General features: G+C 38.4%; 1 protein-coding gene and 1 long non-coding RNA gene across 4 annotated transcripts in view; one reads left to right on the forward strand and one right to left on the reverse strand.

Moving 5' to 3' along the window:
• DPH5 (diphthamide biosynthesis 5) overlaps positions 1-10442 on the reverse strand; it is a 36170-nt gene extending 25728 nt beyond the window's left edge. For 2 of the 3 annotated variants that reach the window (XM_027616417.2, XM_027616411.2), the window contains exons 1-3: positions 10307-10442; positions 9927-10084; positions 2704-2828 (exon numbers count right to left, since the gene is read on the reverse strand). In XM_027616417.2, the coding sequence (XP_027472218.1) occupies positions 2704-2828; positions 9927-10061 (260 nt within the window). In that variant the 5' untranslated portion in view covers positions 10062-10084; positions 10307-10442. Of the gene's footprint in view, positions 1-855; positions 954-2703; positions 2829-9926; positions 10085-10306 lie in introns of those variants that run through there. The other variant, XM_027616428.2, reaches the window with a different exon arrangement.
• An 85-nt stretch (positions 10443-10527) lies between these two features.
• The window catches only part of LOC113917027, a 65526-nt gene continuing 57032 nt past the window's right edge, over positions 10528-19021 (forward strand). The window contains exon 1 of the long non-coding RNA XR_003518098.1: positions 10528-10666. This is a non-coding gene — a long non-coding RNA (uncharacterized LOC113917027). The remainder of the gene's footprint in view (positions 10667-19021) is intronic.

Genomic DNA, 19021 nt, shown 5'->3' on the forward strand with positions numbered 1-19021 from the left:
AGGACAGCCTACAAACCTAGAGAGTAGATATATACATTTATATAAAAAAAAAACATCGTGAGGCAACGTATGAGAACGTATGAATGACGTTATTACCCAGATCAGGGTAAGAAAGGACTGCATCACCGAGAACGTGGTATTTGAGTTAGGCTTCAAAAGATGGCTGGACTTCTGACAATCAGATATATAGCAAAGGGCATTATAGAGGAAGGAAAGAGATTGAACAGATGTACAGAATGAGAAAGCAAGATGACCAGGGAAGGGCAAACTGGCCGCCATGAGTGTGGGCTTTAGGACAAGAAGGACAGGCAGAAGGGAAGGTTGGACAGTATTTTTCATATCTGGCCAATGGATGGAGCTAGTAACTCTCATTCTGAGCTCAAATAAGATTTTCAAATTGTGGGGCGCCTGGGTGGCTCAGTCGTTAAGCGTCTGCCTTCAGCTCAGATCATGATCCCAGAGTCCTGGGATCGAGTCCCACATTGGGCTCCCCGCTCAGTGGGAAGCCTGCTTCTCCCTCTCCCACTCCCCCTGCTTGTGTTCCCTCTCTCACTGCGTCTCTATCTGTCAAATAAATAAATAAAATCTTAAAAAAAAAAAAAAATTTTCAAATTGTGGTTTCACAAATATAAATTTGACCACAACGTAGGTAATGAAATAAGAGTCTGCATCGGGACCAGGCAAAAGGCTACTATATTAAACTAGGGAATAAAACAATATAAAAATTGGGGCTGGAAATTGAGTTAATAATCAATCATGCCTACATGATGAAGCCTCCATAAAAGTCCTTGAACTATAGCATTTAGAGAGCATCTGGGTTGGTGAACACATCTATGTGCTGGGAGAGTGGCCTACTTCAACTCCAGGACAGAAGCTCCCACGCTTGGCACTCTTCTGGATCTCTCTTCATGCACCTCTTCATCTGGCTGTTCCTCTGTATCCTTTATCATATCCTTTATTATATAATAAACCAATAATTATAAGTAAAAAAAAAAGTCAAAAGCAGTGCTTCTCAAACTAGTGAAAAGCTAGTAACTTAAGTTCTAAATTGGCATGGAACAATAGTTTTGTAAAATGCAATCAAAATTAGTGATTAGAAAAATAAAATATAAAGTAATAGAAAATATAAGCTCCAAATTTTTATTATGAGATACAGCAGAGACAAAATTACTTTTAAAAACTCCTATAAAATTTCTAAATGCTTACTTTCAATTTCTGTAGTTCTCATCATGGACTAGTAAGTTTGTGAGCTGGCACCAGTCTGTAAACCCCACACTGAGTAGCACTGGTTTATTGGACTTTGTCAGTGACTGGATGCCATGGAAGTCAAAAGTGACTCTGAGATTACTCTAAGGTAACTCTAAGAATTGTGATACCATCAAGTAAGGAAGTTTGGACGGTTCAGAAGATGTCACTATAGAAAATATGGGACTTGGCCAGAATCCAGTGCAATGAGAAAATCCTACAAGAGTTCCAAGACATTTTATATATAGGATTTTTCATTACCTTTACTATTTTGTGGCTTAAAAAAAAGGGGGGGGGGGCCCTGGGTGGCTCAGTTGGTTAAGCATCTGACTTCGGCTCAGGTCATGATCCCAGGTTTCTGGGATGGAGCCCCACATTGGGCTTTCTGCTCAGTGGGGAGCCTGCTTCTCCCTCTCCCTCTGCTTGTCGCTCCCCCTGCTTGTGCTCTCTCTCTCCTCTCTCTGTCAAATAAATAAAGAAAACCTTAAAAAAAAAAAAAAAAGGAAAATAGGCACTGCTAATTTGGAGGAAGACTTACTTTTACAGAAAACAATGTCAGAGGCTAAAACAATTTGGATATTTTAAAATATGTGATTGCACAATGTCATTTGCAACCAAGTATAATGAAACACAATCTTTGGAACACCACACTGATGTAAATTACTTTCTTTCTTTTTTTTTTTTTTTTGACAGACACATGCACATGTAACTCCATTCTTTTGGAAAAAAGTCCTCGGTGGTGAGTTCATAGTGATTTAATTGTCCTTATGTTCCTTAAATCTGTGACATAAATCTTGGGTCACCAGCTGGAAACAAAGAACTCCTCTGTATGGCTTGACATTAGAGATTGACGATGCTTAACTAGACAAGTAGAAACCCATCTTTTTAGTAATGGGGAAGAACACAGCTCCCAATGGATATAAGGAATTGAAATTTGAGGCTGGACAGATTTTAAATTCAAGGCAAGTAAAGTGACAATATTGCTAAATATGAGGTGATTAAAAAAGGAAAAAAAAAGCCTAGGACAAAGGAAGTAGAAGATGCTTGCAATTTGCCTGCAAAATAAATGGTAGGTATGACTCTTGATAATGTAATACACTTAATAATGACATACTAGTTAAGTCATTTGATGCCCTAAATGGGTTTTAAAAGAAAACCTAAAGAAAACCCCAAACACATTAACACATTAAGTTACCTTCTAAAAGAATAGCAGGAGCAATGATACAAACTTTAGAACTGACAATAACCAATGTAAGTGATATAGATGATGATATCCTTATCAAACAGATTTTCTTCATTAATCTCAAAGAGAATGAAAGTTAATGAAATTTTAGAACCTAGGTAACACAGTCCTTTATTAGGACCTGGCAAGTAAAAGGTTTTAGATATAACAGAATAATTCTTATTTTTTTTTTAAAAGCAAATAAATTAAAACTCAAAATACCTGCTTTGACTTACCCAAATGGATCACCAACCACAAGGAATGCAACATCACTGATATCGGCATCCTTTAAAATATTATCAGCTTCTTGTTCCACTTCTTCTCTATCAGCAAGAATCAATTTTCTTCCATAAAACTCTTCCTATAGATTTAAGTCCAATATCAAAATGAAACAGCAGGTGACCATTTCAACACATGTACACACACACACACACACACACACACACACCAATTTTTGTCTGGGGCTGGTGCAAATCTTGGCAACCATCCAAACACAGATCATTGAATACGACTCCTCAGTGAGCCAGCACTCTATATCATGTTGCAATTAAACTCTGTCTTTGGGGCTATCTTAATATCCCAAGAGGAGGTAGACTTCCTAACATCTGAGGCTTTCTGCATTTTAAATTTACCTCTAAATTTGAGTCTAATAGATCAGGCAGAACACTGTAGAATGAACAGAGAACATGTATGCATGAGCTTTATTTCAGAAACACAGTAATACAGAATATGTTAAATAATAATTATAAACATACACGGTAATTTGGGTTTTATTAAATTTTCCATAGGAAAACCTACAGGACCCTGGCTAAAATAAAAGGTAATTTCAATGAGAAATAATAGAAAATTACAATTTAGTTATCCGTAGAGCCAGCAAACATTCCTACATAATTGCAGGAAAGATTAATTTAAACTGTATTTCCTAGTTCCTGCTAAAAAGGCAGAGTTGCAGAGGAAAGAAAAAAATTCTAATCATATAGGAAGTCTCCATATAAAGTGCTTTGTGAACCAATCCCCTGAAGTTCAACTCTAGAAAATAAACCCAGAAGGCTGACCTTAACTGGGGTGGCAGCATGTAAGTACAGATAGTGAACTAGTGGGCTAATGGTCATGTGGTGGTGGTTACAAACTATTATGAAAGGTCATGAATCTTATTAACTGATTTCCTGTGGAGTAATATGTAATTCAAATATAGTAAAAGTGAATGCATAAACAAATACTATTTCTTACATGCTGAGAAGTTTGAGCTTTAAGGATTATATCAGATGTCAAACATTGCAAGGACCGCTGTATTCAATAATTTAACTGTCAAGCAAAAGAGTAAATAAACAAATGATTAAGCACTTGGAGATAAAGGCCATAGTTCCAACTCTGATAATTATTGCCTAATACTTAACTAGAATCTGCCCTTGAAATGTGAAAAAAGATCTCTTCCCTTTTTCTGCATATCTTCTCAGAGATAATGCTCCAGAAGTTCCCAATGACAACAATGTTTTTACAGATGAAAAATGTTCTCTTTATTTTCACCTTTACCATATATTTTTTCTTAATCATTAATTTGTATATAACTTACTTTAATTTTATGAGTCCAGAAAACTTACTAGTGGTAGAACATTTATATTCACATATATCTAAGAAGATACACGCATGATTATAGAAAACTGAAGGAAATGATATTTTTTCCTGAACTAACATTTCTTAAGATCAAAGTCATGTTACTAGCTTAATGCTAGCAGTAATCCTAAATCCTATCCAATATTTTATAAATGATTTAACAAAAGAAAACCCCACCCTCCTCAAGACTTCGATCATGTATCACTCTATATTTTTTATCCTAAGAAACATTTCATTATTTAATTGAAACACACATTTATTAAAAAAAAAAAAACAACTTATCCACATATGCAGACCTGTGCACACATAGCCAAACAGTCCAGTATAACTAAATGGCTGATGGTCTTGGGCGGGCGGGGGGGGGGGGGGAGTTTAAAAAGGGGAAGAAAGAGCAAAAACAGTAAGAAACTGGTATTACATTCTTTTTAATTTACCCACTTGGTTATTTATTCATTCAGTCACTTGAAGAATTTTTTTTTTTTTTTTAAGATTTTATTTATTTATTTGACAGAGAGAGACACAACGAGAGAGGGAACACAAGCAGGGGGAGCAGGAGAGGGGGAAGCAGGCTTCCTGTGGAGCAGGGAGCCCAACATGGGGCTCAATCCCAGGACCCTAGGATCACGACCTGAGCCAAAGGCAGACAGTTAACGACTGAGCCACCCAGGAGCCCCTTGAAGAATATTTCTTGTGCACAACTTCCCCACAATTTCTATGCTTGACGTTGGGAAACAATGGTGAATGAGACATATGTGGTCCCTGTCCTGTGGCTTATAATGTTTAGTGGGGAATTATCTACCATATCATTAAGTGCTACAAGAGCATGGAACCTAGTAAGAGTCAGGGAAGAGGGGTTATAAAAAGGCAGTGTTATTTAACAAATAATTTTACATTTATATTATGTATTATTCAATGACTGATTAGCCAGTTTTTGTACAGTATCAGCCCTAATCTTCTCCACTCATGAAAATGAAGGCAAAACTCAAAATTCATTCCTGCTTTAGGTTGGCAGGTTTTGTAAGGGGGACAGGGTAAAAAAATTAAAATTAAAATTACTTTTGGGTATTTCTGGAAGGATGCATAAGAAATTAGCAATAACTGCCTCCAGGAAGGGGAACCACAATAGAAATCTTTCAATGTATATACCATTTAGTATCTTTTGAATTTTATACCATTTAATGTATTACCTAGTTAAAAAAAAAAAAAAAGTAGAGTAGGATACATAAACAAGAAAAGAAAACCTAAAGAAAACCCCAAACACATTAACATTGAAAGAAGGAACAGAGAAATAAGGGCTTACGAAAGGGACTGAAAAAAATGGAAAAGTACAAGTAAAACCAAGAGAAAGTAATGTCATGAAAGCCAGTTTCAAGGAGAGATCAACTACGTCAGAAGAAGTAAAAGAAGTAAGAATTGAAAACTATCCTGTGGCATTCTCAGCTGCTAAATAATTGTTTAACAAACAAATATTTCAGAGGAACGGAAGTCAGCTTGCAGGAGTCTGAGCTATGAGTGAAGTGGGGATAATAAATGTACACTGCTTTTTCAAAAAGCTTTGGATAAAGAAGAGACAGAAACAATAATAATTATGGAGAAAAGAGGTTTAAAAGGGGAGAGATTTCAGAATGGACAAAATCTGAATATGGTTTCAGGTTGAGGGGAGAAGGAAGTTAATATACATCAAACATAACGAAGAAAGAATAAACGATGGGAATAAGGTTTCAGAGGAAGGGAGAGGAAGAGGTTTGGAGAAAACACACCTAGTAGAGTTGTCTTCAACAGGCTGAGAACCTCATCTAACAAGTCATTTTCTAAGACTTTGGGGAAGACAGATTCAGATTTAAGGGAAAGACATGGTAAGTTAATAAACGCCACAGATGATTGCCTCATCTTTCTCAGTGGTAAGTCTGTCTCTCCACTAGCAAGCCGCAGCTGGACAGGAAGACAAGTAGAGTGAGCTGGTATCCAGATGAAGCAGATTAGGAAGAAAAGAGGGAAACGGATACACTGGGAGAAAATGAAAGTTATTTTCGTGATGCCCAAGAACAAGTACAGCAAATTATTGTGCTTATCTCCTCCATGGTTTTGCTCACAATTATCTTTTTCTTCAGTAAGGAATACTCTTTCTCTTCCCTTTACCAAATCTTATCTATAGTAACTATCTCTTTCTCTTCCCTTTACCAAGTCTTATCTATAATAACAATATTTATAATACATTTACATTAGACCACTCTGGGGTCAGGCATAGTTCTAAGAACTTATGCGTATGAATTCACTTAATCTTCATCACAATCTATGAGATACTCCCTATTTTTATCCCTGTTTAAGAAATAAGAAAAAGAACACAAAGTTAAGTGATTGCCCAAAGTCACAACCAACAAGTGATTGGCTGACTGCAAAACTTTACATGTACTAGAGATGAGGCAGAGGGGTGCCTGGCTGGCTCAATTGGTAGAGCATGCGATTCTTGATCTCAGGGTTGCAGGGCTTGTGAGTTCAAGCCCCACGTTGGGCATGGAGCGTACTTAAAAAAACCAAGAAGACCAAAAAAACAAATGAGGCACAGACAAGCAGAGCTTAGTGATCTCCTCTGCTTTCTACAGGATAACTAGAGCCCCAAAGTCAGCCCCATTTGGCCAAAGCAGCTTCCTCTATTTACCCTCCAGAGCTGTATAAATATTACCATTTTCTATTTAGACCATGAAAACAAAAGAAACAAAACAAAAAGATTGGGATGCATTATTTTAAGAGATAGCTCAAATTCCATCTATTCCATAGTATTCTCTGGCCACCACGACCTGAAGTGATCTTCTTATATGTATTTCAACTGGAATTAAAAACTAGTAATTATTTACTATTTGAGACAGCTTCTACTATTTAATTCATGAAAACAACACTGGCTTAAATAAGATCATCTAAGTTCTTCCCAGCAATATAATTTTATAGTTTCTTCCTGCCACTGTTGCCATGAATTGTTATTTAAATCTTCCATTAAGTTTTCCTGAGTATAACACAGATGAATCATGAACCACTTGAGAACAAAGATCATAGCTTATACCTCTTTGTATAAGGCAGTACAGGCATATTACACCAAAACAGCACATAAAATCATAATTTATTCACAGAAAGTGTCTAAAAAAATTCAAAGTGTAGTACTAAAACTCTTTGCTGGTTTCACTGTCTCTATTTTAATTAACTTCTGAATAATACAGAACATATAAATAATATTAGTTTTCAATGTAAGCAAAGATCAATTCCATATTTTTTTTTTTTGAAGATTTATTTATTTGAGGGTGCCTGGGTGGCTCTGTCAGTTAAGCGTCTGCTTTGGGCTTGGGTCATGATCCCAGGGTCCTGAGATTAAGTCGTACATCATCAGGCTCCCTGCTCAGCGGGGAGTCTGCTCCTCCTCCTCTCTGCCCCTCCCCTGGCTGTGCTCTCTCTCGCTCGCTCGCTCTCTCAGATAAATAAAATCTTAAAAAAATAAAAAAGATTTATTTATTAGAGAGACAGATAGCACGGGTGGGTGGGGAGGCAGAGAGAGAGAATCTTAAAGCAGACTCCCCATGGAGCGCGAAGAATGACTGGGGCTCCATCTCAGGACCTATGAGATCACGACCTGAGCTAAAACCAAGAGTCTGATGCTTAACTGACTGAGCCACCCAGGTGCCCCAAATTCCAGATTTCTTTAGCAACATCCATGTGTGCCATTTATAAAATACTATTTTGTGTGATTATTGATAAAAGCAAGCACATATTCACTGAGGAAAATAAATTTTTCCAATCTTTTTTCTCGCTATACAATTATCTAGTTATTGAGACCAGATTGTAATATATAGGTGTGAGCACATGTCAACAATTTTTAAAAATCAATTTGTTTATAAAAAAAGAAAAGGTAGAAATAAAAGGAAATAGAAAGGATGTCACTGAAGAAAGTGGCTCTGAGATTTTACTAGGCAATATAAGGCATGAATTTATTTATTTATACCTTACTTTATTCCAGAAAAGAATCATTAAAGGTGGCTGATGTTGCACACCAATTTGCTCAGGGAAAAACATGAACTAAGGACCTGGAGTAGGTCATGAAGAGCAGACCAATGGAACCTGTGATACACAAAGCATTTTGCTTGAATCCTACCTTCTCTGTGGACATTCTCTGAAATCATTATTTTGTAAAGCTATTATCTATCCCTGAGTATTAAGACAGACACTGTATGGTATAAATGTTAAGACTGGTGCTTCTCAACTCAACTCTGTCTTGGTTCGTATCACTTACTATCTGTATGACCTTGGGCAAGTTTCTCTGTGCCGGTAAAATGTGAATAGTAATTATAGAGTAATAGTCCTGTTCTACATGTAAAACACTTAGCACAGTGCATAGTAAGTATTCTATAAATATTAGCACTTATTATTGTGGAGGAACAGATATTCCAGCACCTTAACAAAGTACACAGAATTTACCTGTAGGTGAGGCTAGGCCCAGCCCCAACAATAAGTTTTTGGAAAAAAAATACTTGTAAAAATTATAGCAACCAATACATCATCTTAATAAAATCCTACATAACCCTCCAATTGGTTATTATCTCCTTTTTCACAAATGAAGCTACTGAGGTTTAAAGAAATTTGGAAATGTGTCCATTAACAACTACCATTTCTCAACATTTTCGCTACAGGCACTACGTTAAGAACATATGAGGTAGGCATTATTATCCCCATTTCACAAAGTAAAAAAGTAAAGTTAAAGGACTTGTCCAGGGTGACATGGTAACATGTAACAGAGAAGGCATAAAGACAGGTCCAACTTTCCTCTATGCCATGCCCTGACATCTTATCCTATAAAAACACTGATTTGTTATTTGTCTCTACTCTCTTAGACGAATTTAAATTCATTCTAGTTTTCCTTGAGGAGGAATATTTATTATCTTGAGCTGAAATACTTTGGTTCCAACCCAACAAATCAGAGTCAACAAATCAAAGCTGGGCATTAGCCACAACTTCCACATTAGTGCATGGCTAATTCAAGTAGCAGTCTTTAATTCCTTAAGATTTTAAGGTAACTCTGAGACAAGAATTCTCTGGGCTGTGAATAGGAGAGAATAGAAGACCTGAAATTCTCTAGGTCACCTTTTTGTTCAGAAGCCTTGGTAGACCAGACAATTCCAAAATCCTCTCCCTTCTCCTGTAATATGTCCATCACTCTCTACATCTTAATTTATGTTCTAATTGGAGTTTGACAATGAACCTGAACTACTTAATCCCTCCTCCAAAATGTAGAGCCCTACAAGCCCTACAACAAGAGCAAGCTAAATGTATGATACAGTAACAAATCCTAAGGTTATTAAGTTCCAGGTTCACTCAATATACACAAGAGTATGTGTATTAGCCTTACTGGCAATCTTTTTAAAGTTACGACCTCTCTGGATAGGATACTGACAGAAAGGCGATTACCATTTCCTATGGAAATATTTCAAAGGGAGAAGCTTTCAGCTTGGTTTCTGAATATATAACCAACTCATTAAGGCTATGTCGGTACCTCATTAGCACTCAACTCAGAAAAAATTTGAGTATCTCATGAAATAAGGGATTTTGATAACTATCCCCAGGAGTGTAAAATAACTTTCCTATTTACTGGAGAAAACCACAAAATTAGACTTGTAAGTAAGACAAAGCACCCTTTCATTTTCCAAGTCACTTGGTTGTTGTATTATTCCCATTCTTGTGATCCAAAAGGAGCAGGGGATGTGTTTAAACAAGCAGACCTGAAAATTGGGTTCAGCTTAGTGTAATGAAAATCAGCTGTTTAGACAGCTTTCTTCCCAGGGACTGAAGAACCTTAAGTACCTACCAGGACTTCCTTCCCTACAGTCAGGATTGAGGTATAGGCTTCTAGATACACTCGACTGCAGCGTCTTACAACTTCCAGGCCCTTGACTGTGATGTCCTTGGCATCGCCCAGGCCCAAGCCGATCAGGTAAAGCATTTCAAAGTCCAGGGGGAGGGAGACTGCAGGACGAAGTGAACAAGAAAAACAAGTGTCAGCTACACCGAAGATACGTAAAATCTAGCGATGAACATGAAAATGAAAACCAAGACAGCACAAGCAGGGACGGCAAGTCACAAACGACGCCTGAGAACCTTACTTCACGCATAAGGACTGGAATGAGTGTTCTTAAACAACCCTACCCCGCTTTTTCTCATTACACCAAACTAAGATCAGTCAATTACCCTCTGAAAATTGTAGTTGGGTCCCCAAATTGCTAATTGAAGCCTTTCCGAAAAAGCAGGTAGCGGAAAGGCGGATTCGCGCGGAGTGAATACGCACGCCACCGCCCTCACCTACGGTGCCGCAAAACGCTGGCGCCTTTACTGCACTTTACGACTAGCTGGGGGCGGCGGGAGAGCACTGGGGTGGGGTTCGGGAGAACCGGAAAAGAAGTGACCCGTCGACTGCTGGTGCGGGGAGGGGAAAGGTCAGTTGGCCAGGGGAGTCCATCCAGAGCCCCCCAACATGCCTTCTGGGAAAGGATGAGGAGTACCCGCGATCCCCTTAGCCCGTGGCTTTACATATCCCCATCCTAGGACAGGGTAAGTGCAGGAGCTCTTCGCCCGGTAGGGGCTGGACCCGAGGTGGGGCCGCGCAGCCCGGCGCCTTGAGCCTTTCCTCCAGTCACACGAATGGGTGGAGGGTGGGAGGGATTTCCTAATTTGCCCGGGATTGCCCGAGTGCAGGTATTTCCAACCTCGCTTTTGCATTCTGCTGTAGTTTAACCAGCTGCCTCCCTCGTGAGGTGTCAGTTTAGCAAATCTGGCCATCATTGTGATTCTGATTTCCCAGCGGGGCGATGCTGCTTGGGGTTTGTTCCCACACCCAAGACCTCATTTGGGAGTGCCCCAAGGGGTGTGACTGGGATGTGCCTCAGTCATCCTCAATGTCGGGAAGCCCAGACAGCCCTCCCCCCCGCCCCATGATCCTGTGCCTAGAAAAGTGACCTTTAAGAGTGCTCAGGAATTTCAAACTTCAATTGCTTCCACAGGGGGAATTCCTATAAAGTGGTTGGTTAGATATAGTTCCGATATCGGAATGGTTTGTTTTGACTGTAAATGCTCTTGGTAAGGTCACTAGTGACCTCACCCAAATTAAAAAGACAATTTCCATTGTTTATCTTAGTAGGCAGTGTTGATTATTTAGAATTTTACTGCTGCTTTTAAGACAATGCCTTGAGTCTTTTTTGCCCAACACCTGTTTCTTTTTTTTTTTTTTAGATTTTTTTATTTATTTATTTGAGAGAGACTGAGAGATAGAGAGCACGAGAGGGAAGAGGGTCAGAGGGAGAAGCAGACTCCCCGCCGAGCAGGGAGCCCGATGCGGGACTCGATCCCCGGACTCCAGGATCATGACCTGAGCCGAAGGCAATCGCTTAACCAACTGAGCCACCCAGGCGCCCCCAACACCTGTTTCTTAAGCCTTAATTTTATGTTTTTTCTTAGGTTCCATCTACCCTTTGCACTTCTCATTCAGTACACTTTTCATGACTGATTCTATCTAGTATCATTACATCCATCCATTCTTCCTACCATAAACAAAATTAACTCAAAATTGATCATAGATGTAAATGGAAAACAAAAAACTATAAAACTTCCTAGAAAGACAAGACATGTGATTTTACTTAAGTAAACATTTCTCAGGTGCAACATCAAAAGCATGATGTAGGAAAGAAAAAAATTGAGAAATTGAAGTTCAACGAGAAAAAACATATGCTCTTCAGAAGACATTGTTGAAGCCACACGGGGAGAAAATATTTGCAAAGCATATATTTGATAAAGGACTTGTATCAAGAATACATAAATAACTCTCAAAAGGCAAAAATAAGAAAACAACTTAATTTTTTTAAAGATTTATTTATTTGAGAGAACGAGAATGAGAGAGAGTACATGAGAGGGGGGAGGGTCAGAGGGAGAAGGAGACTCCCCGCTGAGCCGGGAGCCCGATGTGGGACTCGATCCGGGGACTCCACAATCATGACCTGAGCCGAAGGCAGTCGCTTAACCAACTGAGGCACCCAGGCATCCCCAAAACAACTTAATTTTTTAAATAGGCAAAGAATTTGAATAAAAATCTCACAGAGAATAAGATAAATAAATCCCCGGGCACCTGGGTGGCTCAGTCAGTTAAGCGACTGCCTTCGGCTCGGGTCATGATCCTGGGGTCCTGGGATCGAGCCCCGCGTCGGGCTCCCTGTTCAGCAGGGAGCCTGCTTCTCCCTCTCCCTCTGCCTGCCACTCCCCCTGCTTGTGCTCTCTCTCTCTCTCTCTGACAGGTAAATAAATAAAATCTTAAAAAAAAAAGATAAATAAATGCCCAAAGAAGATACACTAATATCAAAGAAGCTTTGAAAAGATGCTAAACATCGTTAGTCATTAGGGAAATAAAGATTAAAACCACAATGAGTTACTAGTACTTACCTGTTAGAATGGCTGAAATTGAAAGCAATAACAAAATAGTACCCTGAATATTCACTCATAATTTTGTCTATCTCTACTATTTTGCTGATTCAAATTTTAGGCTCCCATTCAGACCTCCCCTCAGCCTTCTATATTTAACTTTTTGCTGGAAATCACCTAGATAACCCAGAGGCATATCACATTCACATCGAAAGCTGAATCCATCATCTTCCCTTTCAACTTGGCTTTTTCTTCTATATTACCTACTTTGGATGGAAGGCATTATCATCTTTAGCCAGACACTTGGAAGTTACCCCGCATCCAATCTGACATATCTGCCTTTCTTAATAGAAACCATACCTACTATCACAGTCTTTCTTTAGGTCCTCATGTCACTCCCACAGCTGGTCACCATGTCTCCCTCACATTTATACTTCTTTCAGGGGCTGGAGAGACGTCGCTAAGATGCAGTCTGAAAATGTCATTCCCTTTTTTTTTTTTATTATATTATGTTAATCATCATACATTACATCATTAGTTTTTGATGTAGTGATCCATGAGTTACTGTTTTCATATAACATCCAGTGCTCCATGCAGTATGTGCCCTCTTTAAATACCCATTGCTGGGCTAACCCATCCCCCTCCTCCCCTCTAGAACCCTCAGTTTGTTTCTCAGAGTCCATAGTCTCTCATGGGTCGTCTCCCCCTCCGATTTCCCCCCCTTCATTTTTCCCTACCTGCTATCTTCTTTTTTTTTTTTAACATATAATGTATTATTTGTTTCAGAGGTACAGATCTGTGATTCAACAGTCTTACACAATTCAAGCACTCACCATAGCACATAGGCTCCCCAATGTCTATCACCCAGCCACTCCATCCCTCCCACCCCCCACCACTCCAGCAACCCTCAGTTTGTTTCCTGAGATTAAGAATTCCTCATATCAGTGAGATCATATGATACATGTCGTTCTCTGATTGACTTATTTTGCTTAGCATAACACCCTCCAGTTCCATCTATGTCATTGCAAATGGCAAGATTTCATTCCTTTTGATGGCTGCATAATACTCCATTTGTGTGTGTGTGTGTGTGTGTGTGTGTGTGTGTGTGTGTGTGTGTGTACCACATCTTCTTTATCCATTCATCTGTCGATGGACATCTTGGCTCTTTCCATAGTTTGGCTATTGCGGACATTGCTGCTATAAACATTGGGGTGCACGTACCCCTTCAGATCCCTACATTTGTATCTTTGGGGTAAATACCCAGGAGTGCAATTGCTGGGTCGTAGGGCAGCTCTCTTTTCAACTTTTTGAGGAACCTCCACACTGTTTTCCAGAGTGGCTGCACCAGCTTGCATTCCCACCAACAGTGTAGGAGGGTTCCCCTTTCTCCGCATCCCCACCAACATCTGTCGTTTCCTGACTTGGTGATTTTAGCCATTCTGACTGGTATGAGATGGTATCTCATTGAGGTTTTGATTTGGACTTCCCTGATGCCTAGCGATGTTGAGCACTTGTTCATGTGTCTGTTGGCCATTTGGATGTCTTTGGAAAAATGTCTGTTTATGTCTTCTGCCCATTTCTTTTGGATCATTTGTTCTTTGGGTGTTGAGTTTGATAAGTTCTTTATAGATTTTGGATACTAGCCTTTTATCTGATATGTCATTTGCAAATATCTTCTCCTGTTCTGTCAGTTGTCTTTTGGTTTTGTTGACTGTTTCTTTTGCTGTGCAAAAGCTTTTTATCTTGATGAAGTCCCAATAGTTCATTTTTGCCCTTGCTCCCCTTGCCTTTGGCAATGTTTCTAGGAAGAAGTTGATGCGGCAGAGGTCAAAGAGGTTGCTGCCTGTGTTCTCCTTTAGGATTTTGATGGACTCCTGTCTCACATTTAGGTCTTTCAACCATTTGGAGTCTATTTTTGTGTGTGGTGTAAGGAAATGGTCCAGTTTCATTCTTTTTGCATGTGGCTGTCCAATTTTCCCAACACCATTTGTTGAAAAGGCTGTCTTTTTTCCATTGGACATTCTTTCCTGCTTTGTCGAAGATAAGTTGACCATAGAGTTGAGGGTCCATTTCTGGGCTCTTGATTCTGTTCCATTGATCTATGTGTCCGTTTTTATGCCAGTACCATAGTGTCTCGATGATTACAGCTTTCTAATAGAGCTTGAAGTCTGGAATTGTGATGCCACCAGCTTTGCTTTGCTTTTTCAATATTCCTCTGGCTCTTCGGGGTCTTTTCTGGTTCCATACAAATTTTAGGATTATTTGTTCCATTTCTTTGATGTCATTCCCTTCTAAAAATCCTTTTGAGGCCCAGGGAAAGTCCAGGCTCTTTAACATATCCCACAGGATCATCCCTGGAGTGACCACTGCCTACCTCTCTCTAGCCTCATGTCTCTCCACTCCATACCGTGAGCTTCTTTAGCAGTACTCTTCTGTGCCCACGACATTCTCCTTTGTGTCTCTATGACTTTAGTCAGGCTGCCATCTCAGCATAGAATACTCTCTCCCATTATCTCCTATTTAGATCACTGTTACGTATTCTTTAAGACTTAAGTTTAGGGGGCACCTGGGTGGCTTGGTGAGTTAAGCATCTGATTTTGGCTCAGGTCATGATCTTGGGGTCCTGAGATTGAGCCCCATGTTGGGCTCTGCGCTTAGTGGGGAGGCTGCTTCTCCCTTTCCCTCTCCCTCTGCCACTACCCCTGCCCCCACCCCTTTCATGCATGCAGGCACCCTCTCTCTCAAATAAATAAAATCTTAAAAAAAAGACTAAGTTTAGGAAGCCTTTCCAGAGATCCATATGCTAGGTTAGGTATCTCCTTTTAATTATAGTACTACTCTGTGCATATACTTATCAGTCAACTTAAGTGTTTTGTATTTGTCTGTTTATGTATCTTCCTTACCAAACCATCAGTTTCATACAGTTAGGTCCTATATCTTATATTCTCATCTCTAAGGTTTAGCACAGTGTTGGCACATAGTATTCAGTAAATGTTTGTTAAATAAATCATTATGTATATACTGGTAGCTCAGCAATTTCTTTGAGTTATGATGTATTTTTTTATCTTTATGAAATGCAGGGTGTGGTGTGTTTTAGATGACTGCCAAAAGTCATTGATGGAATGTCAAAAAGATGCCTTGTTCATGCCACTTCAGAAAGTTATTTATGTTAAAAGATTTAAGACACAGTTCACATATACCTCATGTACACCCTGTTGAGTAGGTAAATTTTCCAACATACTGGTCATTTTTTATGTGTTTTTGTCAGATTTGTTTTAAGTAATTCCAGGTAGATTTACAGTGAAAGGACAGTGCCAAAGGAGTAATTAATTGAAAAGGAGGTGTAATTTATCTTCTTTCAGGAAGTCTGTATTGAAAATGAAGTTATTCTGGGTAGGTAAGGTAACATTCTTTTTAGATACAGAAGCAATTTCAGTTTTTACTCTTCAGAATTCAGTCAAAGGAACTACTTTCCCTGTAGAGTTCTTAAATCTTTCTACCTGCCTTCATTTCTCAATAAAAGTGTAAGTTTGGGGGACTTTTCTGGAGATAGGTAAAGGTTTTGTGGAAATCTTTTTCTCCCGCAACTCAATAAATATAATCAGCAAAGTCTTGCGTAGTCTTTTTTTGTGGAATTATTCTTTGTGATTTGGACATTTCTCCCATCCCATTTAAAACAGTTTCAAATGATTGCATTTTCCCCAATCATTTATTATTAAAAATTTCAAACACCTAGAAAAGTTGAAACAGTTTTACAGTAAACATCCATATAGTCACCTCTTAAGTTCTATAGTTGTTAACATTGTGCTGTATTTGCTTTATCACATGTTTATCCATTCACCCAGCCATCAACCCATCTTATTTTTTGATGCATTTCCAAGGGAGTTGCAGACATAAGTAGACATATTGAGTGCATTTTGCACGAAAGATAAACCCCTCATCTAGGTAACAGGTTAACAAAACATAGCTAAGCATATAGCTGATTAAATGATATCATTTCTTCACCTAATTTAGGCAGAGCTTGGAGAATTTCTCTTTAAAACAATTTCAGTGTTTAATCAATATGGTAGCATTATTTTGATGATAATGAAAGCATTTAGTCAGAATACATATTTATAATGTCATAGCAAATTTGAATCTCACATCTAACAGAAAAGAGGGGGATGGTTATAAAGAAATGCGATTCTAGAGCCAAAAAAAAAAAAAAGATGAAGTGAAAGCCTTTTTATTTTAAAGAATAATAAGGATAAATGAGGCCTAAAGAGTTTTCTTCTTTATATTCCTGCTTGCAGGTAGGAGAGTACCAAATTATCCCTGAGGGTGAACATTTATGCTTTTCCTGAAAGATCTTTAAGCTGTTTTCATAACCTTTGTCAGTAACTCATTTTTAGTACCCACACTGTCAGAAATTCTTCCTTATATCTAATCTGTGACCTTCAGGCAGTAGTCATAAAATGTGAAAGATGTAGATAGTCATAAGAAATTAATAGTGATGGCTTTTCCATTCCATTGTCATAAACACATCATATAGTAGTTATATTTTAAAGTGAAAACAGTTGAGACACTGCATTACATTATGAACAAATTGTAATTAACTTACATCTAAAAGAAGTCATCCTTCAATTTTCCTATTTGAGTTCATTGTTTGTCTATTGAAAAGAAGACATCAGGGCTACTGGGTAAACTCCATCTGACCTCACTGTGAATAGAGAATATTATTTTACTCTGAAGCTGGCCTTTTAACCTACATGTTCCCAGAGATTGCCTCATTGTTAGAGGAAATCTTGATTAATATTCTTAGAGCTTAGGGACCGCAAATTGATTGTCATTATTTTATATCAATTCACAAATAGTGAAAATTAAAGATAGCATTGCTTTGGGAGAAGTTATATTTGTTGATTCCTTCCTCCAAAGTCTATTGATAAAAAGATAGAATTGGAGGTACATAGTTGCACTCTTCTTATGTTTAAACAACTACACAGTGCCCTTTTAAGATCTATTCAGGGAAGCATATGACAATTAGCCAAGATTTAGTTGGAGAAGGAGGGTGGTTTCCCCTTCACTCAGGCAAAATTTTTAAAAAGGTCCTACCAGGCTCTATATTAGCCACATGCTCCCACTCACTGTACCACTGCCTTGCTTCTCTGAACTCACCTCCTACAAAAACTATAAGACTGTACACATCCAGAGCTGAGTTTAGCTAGGGTGGGGGGTAAAAATAAAGAAACAAAGAACTATACACTTCCAATTTTTCATCAGCTCTTTTCCCCCATAGCACTGTTCACCTTCAAACATAACTGTGTGATTTGCTTATTTATTGGGTCCATTTTTATTGTCAGTGTCCTTCTACTAGAATATAAACACCATAAAGGCAGGAATTTTTTTTTTTGGCCCGTTTGGTTTACTAATGTGAAGTGTTTTGGCATATGCTCAGTAGATATATGTTGAATGAATGAATGAACATCTACATATGTAAATTAATTACATAATGTAAATAAATTACAAATAAACTATAAGGGAATGACTCTGCAGAGGGAAGTTTGCTTAATGGTTAGAAATTAAGGTTTTTAGGGGTGCCTGGGTGGTTTAGTTAAGTATCCAACTCTTGATTTCGGCTCAGGTCATCTCAGGGTTGTGATTGAGCCCCACATCGGGCACCACGCTCAAGGTGAGTGTGCTTGAGATTCTCTCCCTTTCCCTCTGCCCCTCCCTCCTCCCTCCTTCTTAAAAAAAAAAAAAGAATTAAGATTTCCATGTCATTGAGACCTTGGCTTAAGTCCAGGAATTTCCACTCAGTAGTTTCCTTAATGCCTTTCTAAATCTCAAGCTGCTTCATCTATGAAATAGAGATAATAGTACCACCTCTCATAGGATTGTTGTGAGGATAAATGAAAGAATACATATAAAGGGCTTAGCATAGTGCCCGGTAATTGGTAAAGATTCAATAAATGTTGACCAATAATAGAGTTTGGAATTAATTTTATCATTATCTACAGAGTCCATCAGATTATGAGAATTAGCTTCTCCATCCCACTTAGATTGGTTCTTATTCTTTTTCCCTTTTCACAATAGTTCGATGAAATAATTACATGAGTTCATTACTTTTAAGACCAGTCCATTAGATACCATATTTTATTGATTCACAAAAGGTCGTCTTAAGCAAACATTGTTACACTCTCAGGTGCTCTTTCTGAGAAAACCTGTCTTTGGTTTTATCATTCTGTCACAGAGTTCAGCATTGTAGACTTGGTCAGCAGCAAGTAAGTGTTGCCTGGCAATTTGTTGATACTTAAAGTATAAGATGGCTAATATGCAAATAATGTTTTAGTAAATGAAATGTAGTGAGCAGAGAAGATATTCATTTGGTATCTAAAAATTAGTCTTTTTATAAAAACTTTTAGATGCCCAACAACAATAAAAAGGATAGTTGTGGTACATTCATACAATACTATGCAGTAAAGAGAAAGAATGTACTACTGTTAACACAGAACAACAGAT

This window comes from Zalophus californianus, chromosome 4 (genome assembly GCF_009762305.2).
Source record: "Zalophus californianus isolate mZalCal1 chromosome 4, mZalCal1.pri.v2, whole genome shotgun sequence".
NCBI lineage: Eukaryota > Metazoa > Chordata > Mammalia > Carnivora > Otariidae > Zalophus > Zalophus californianus.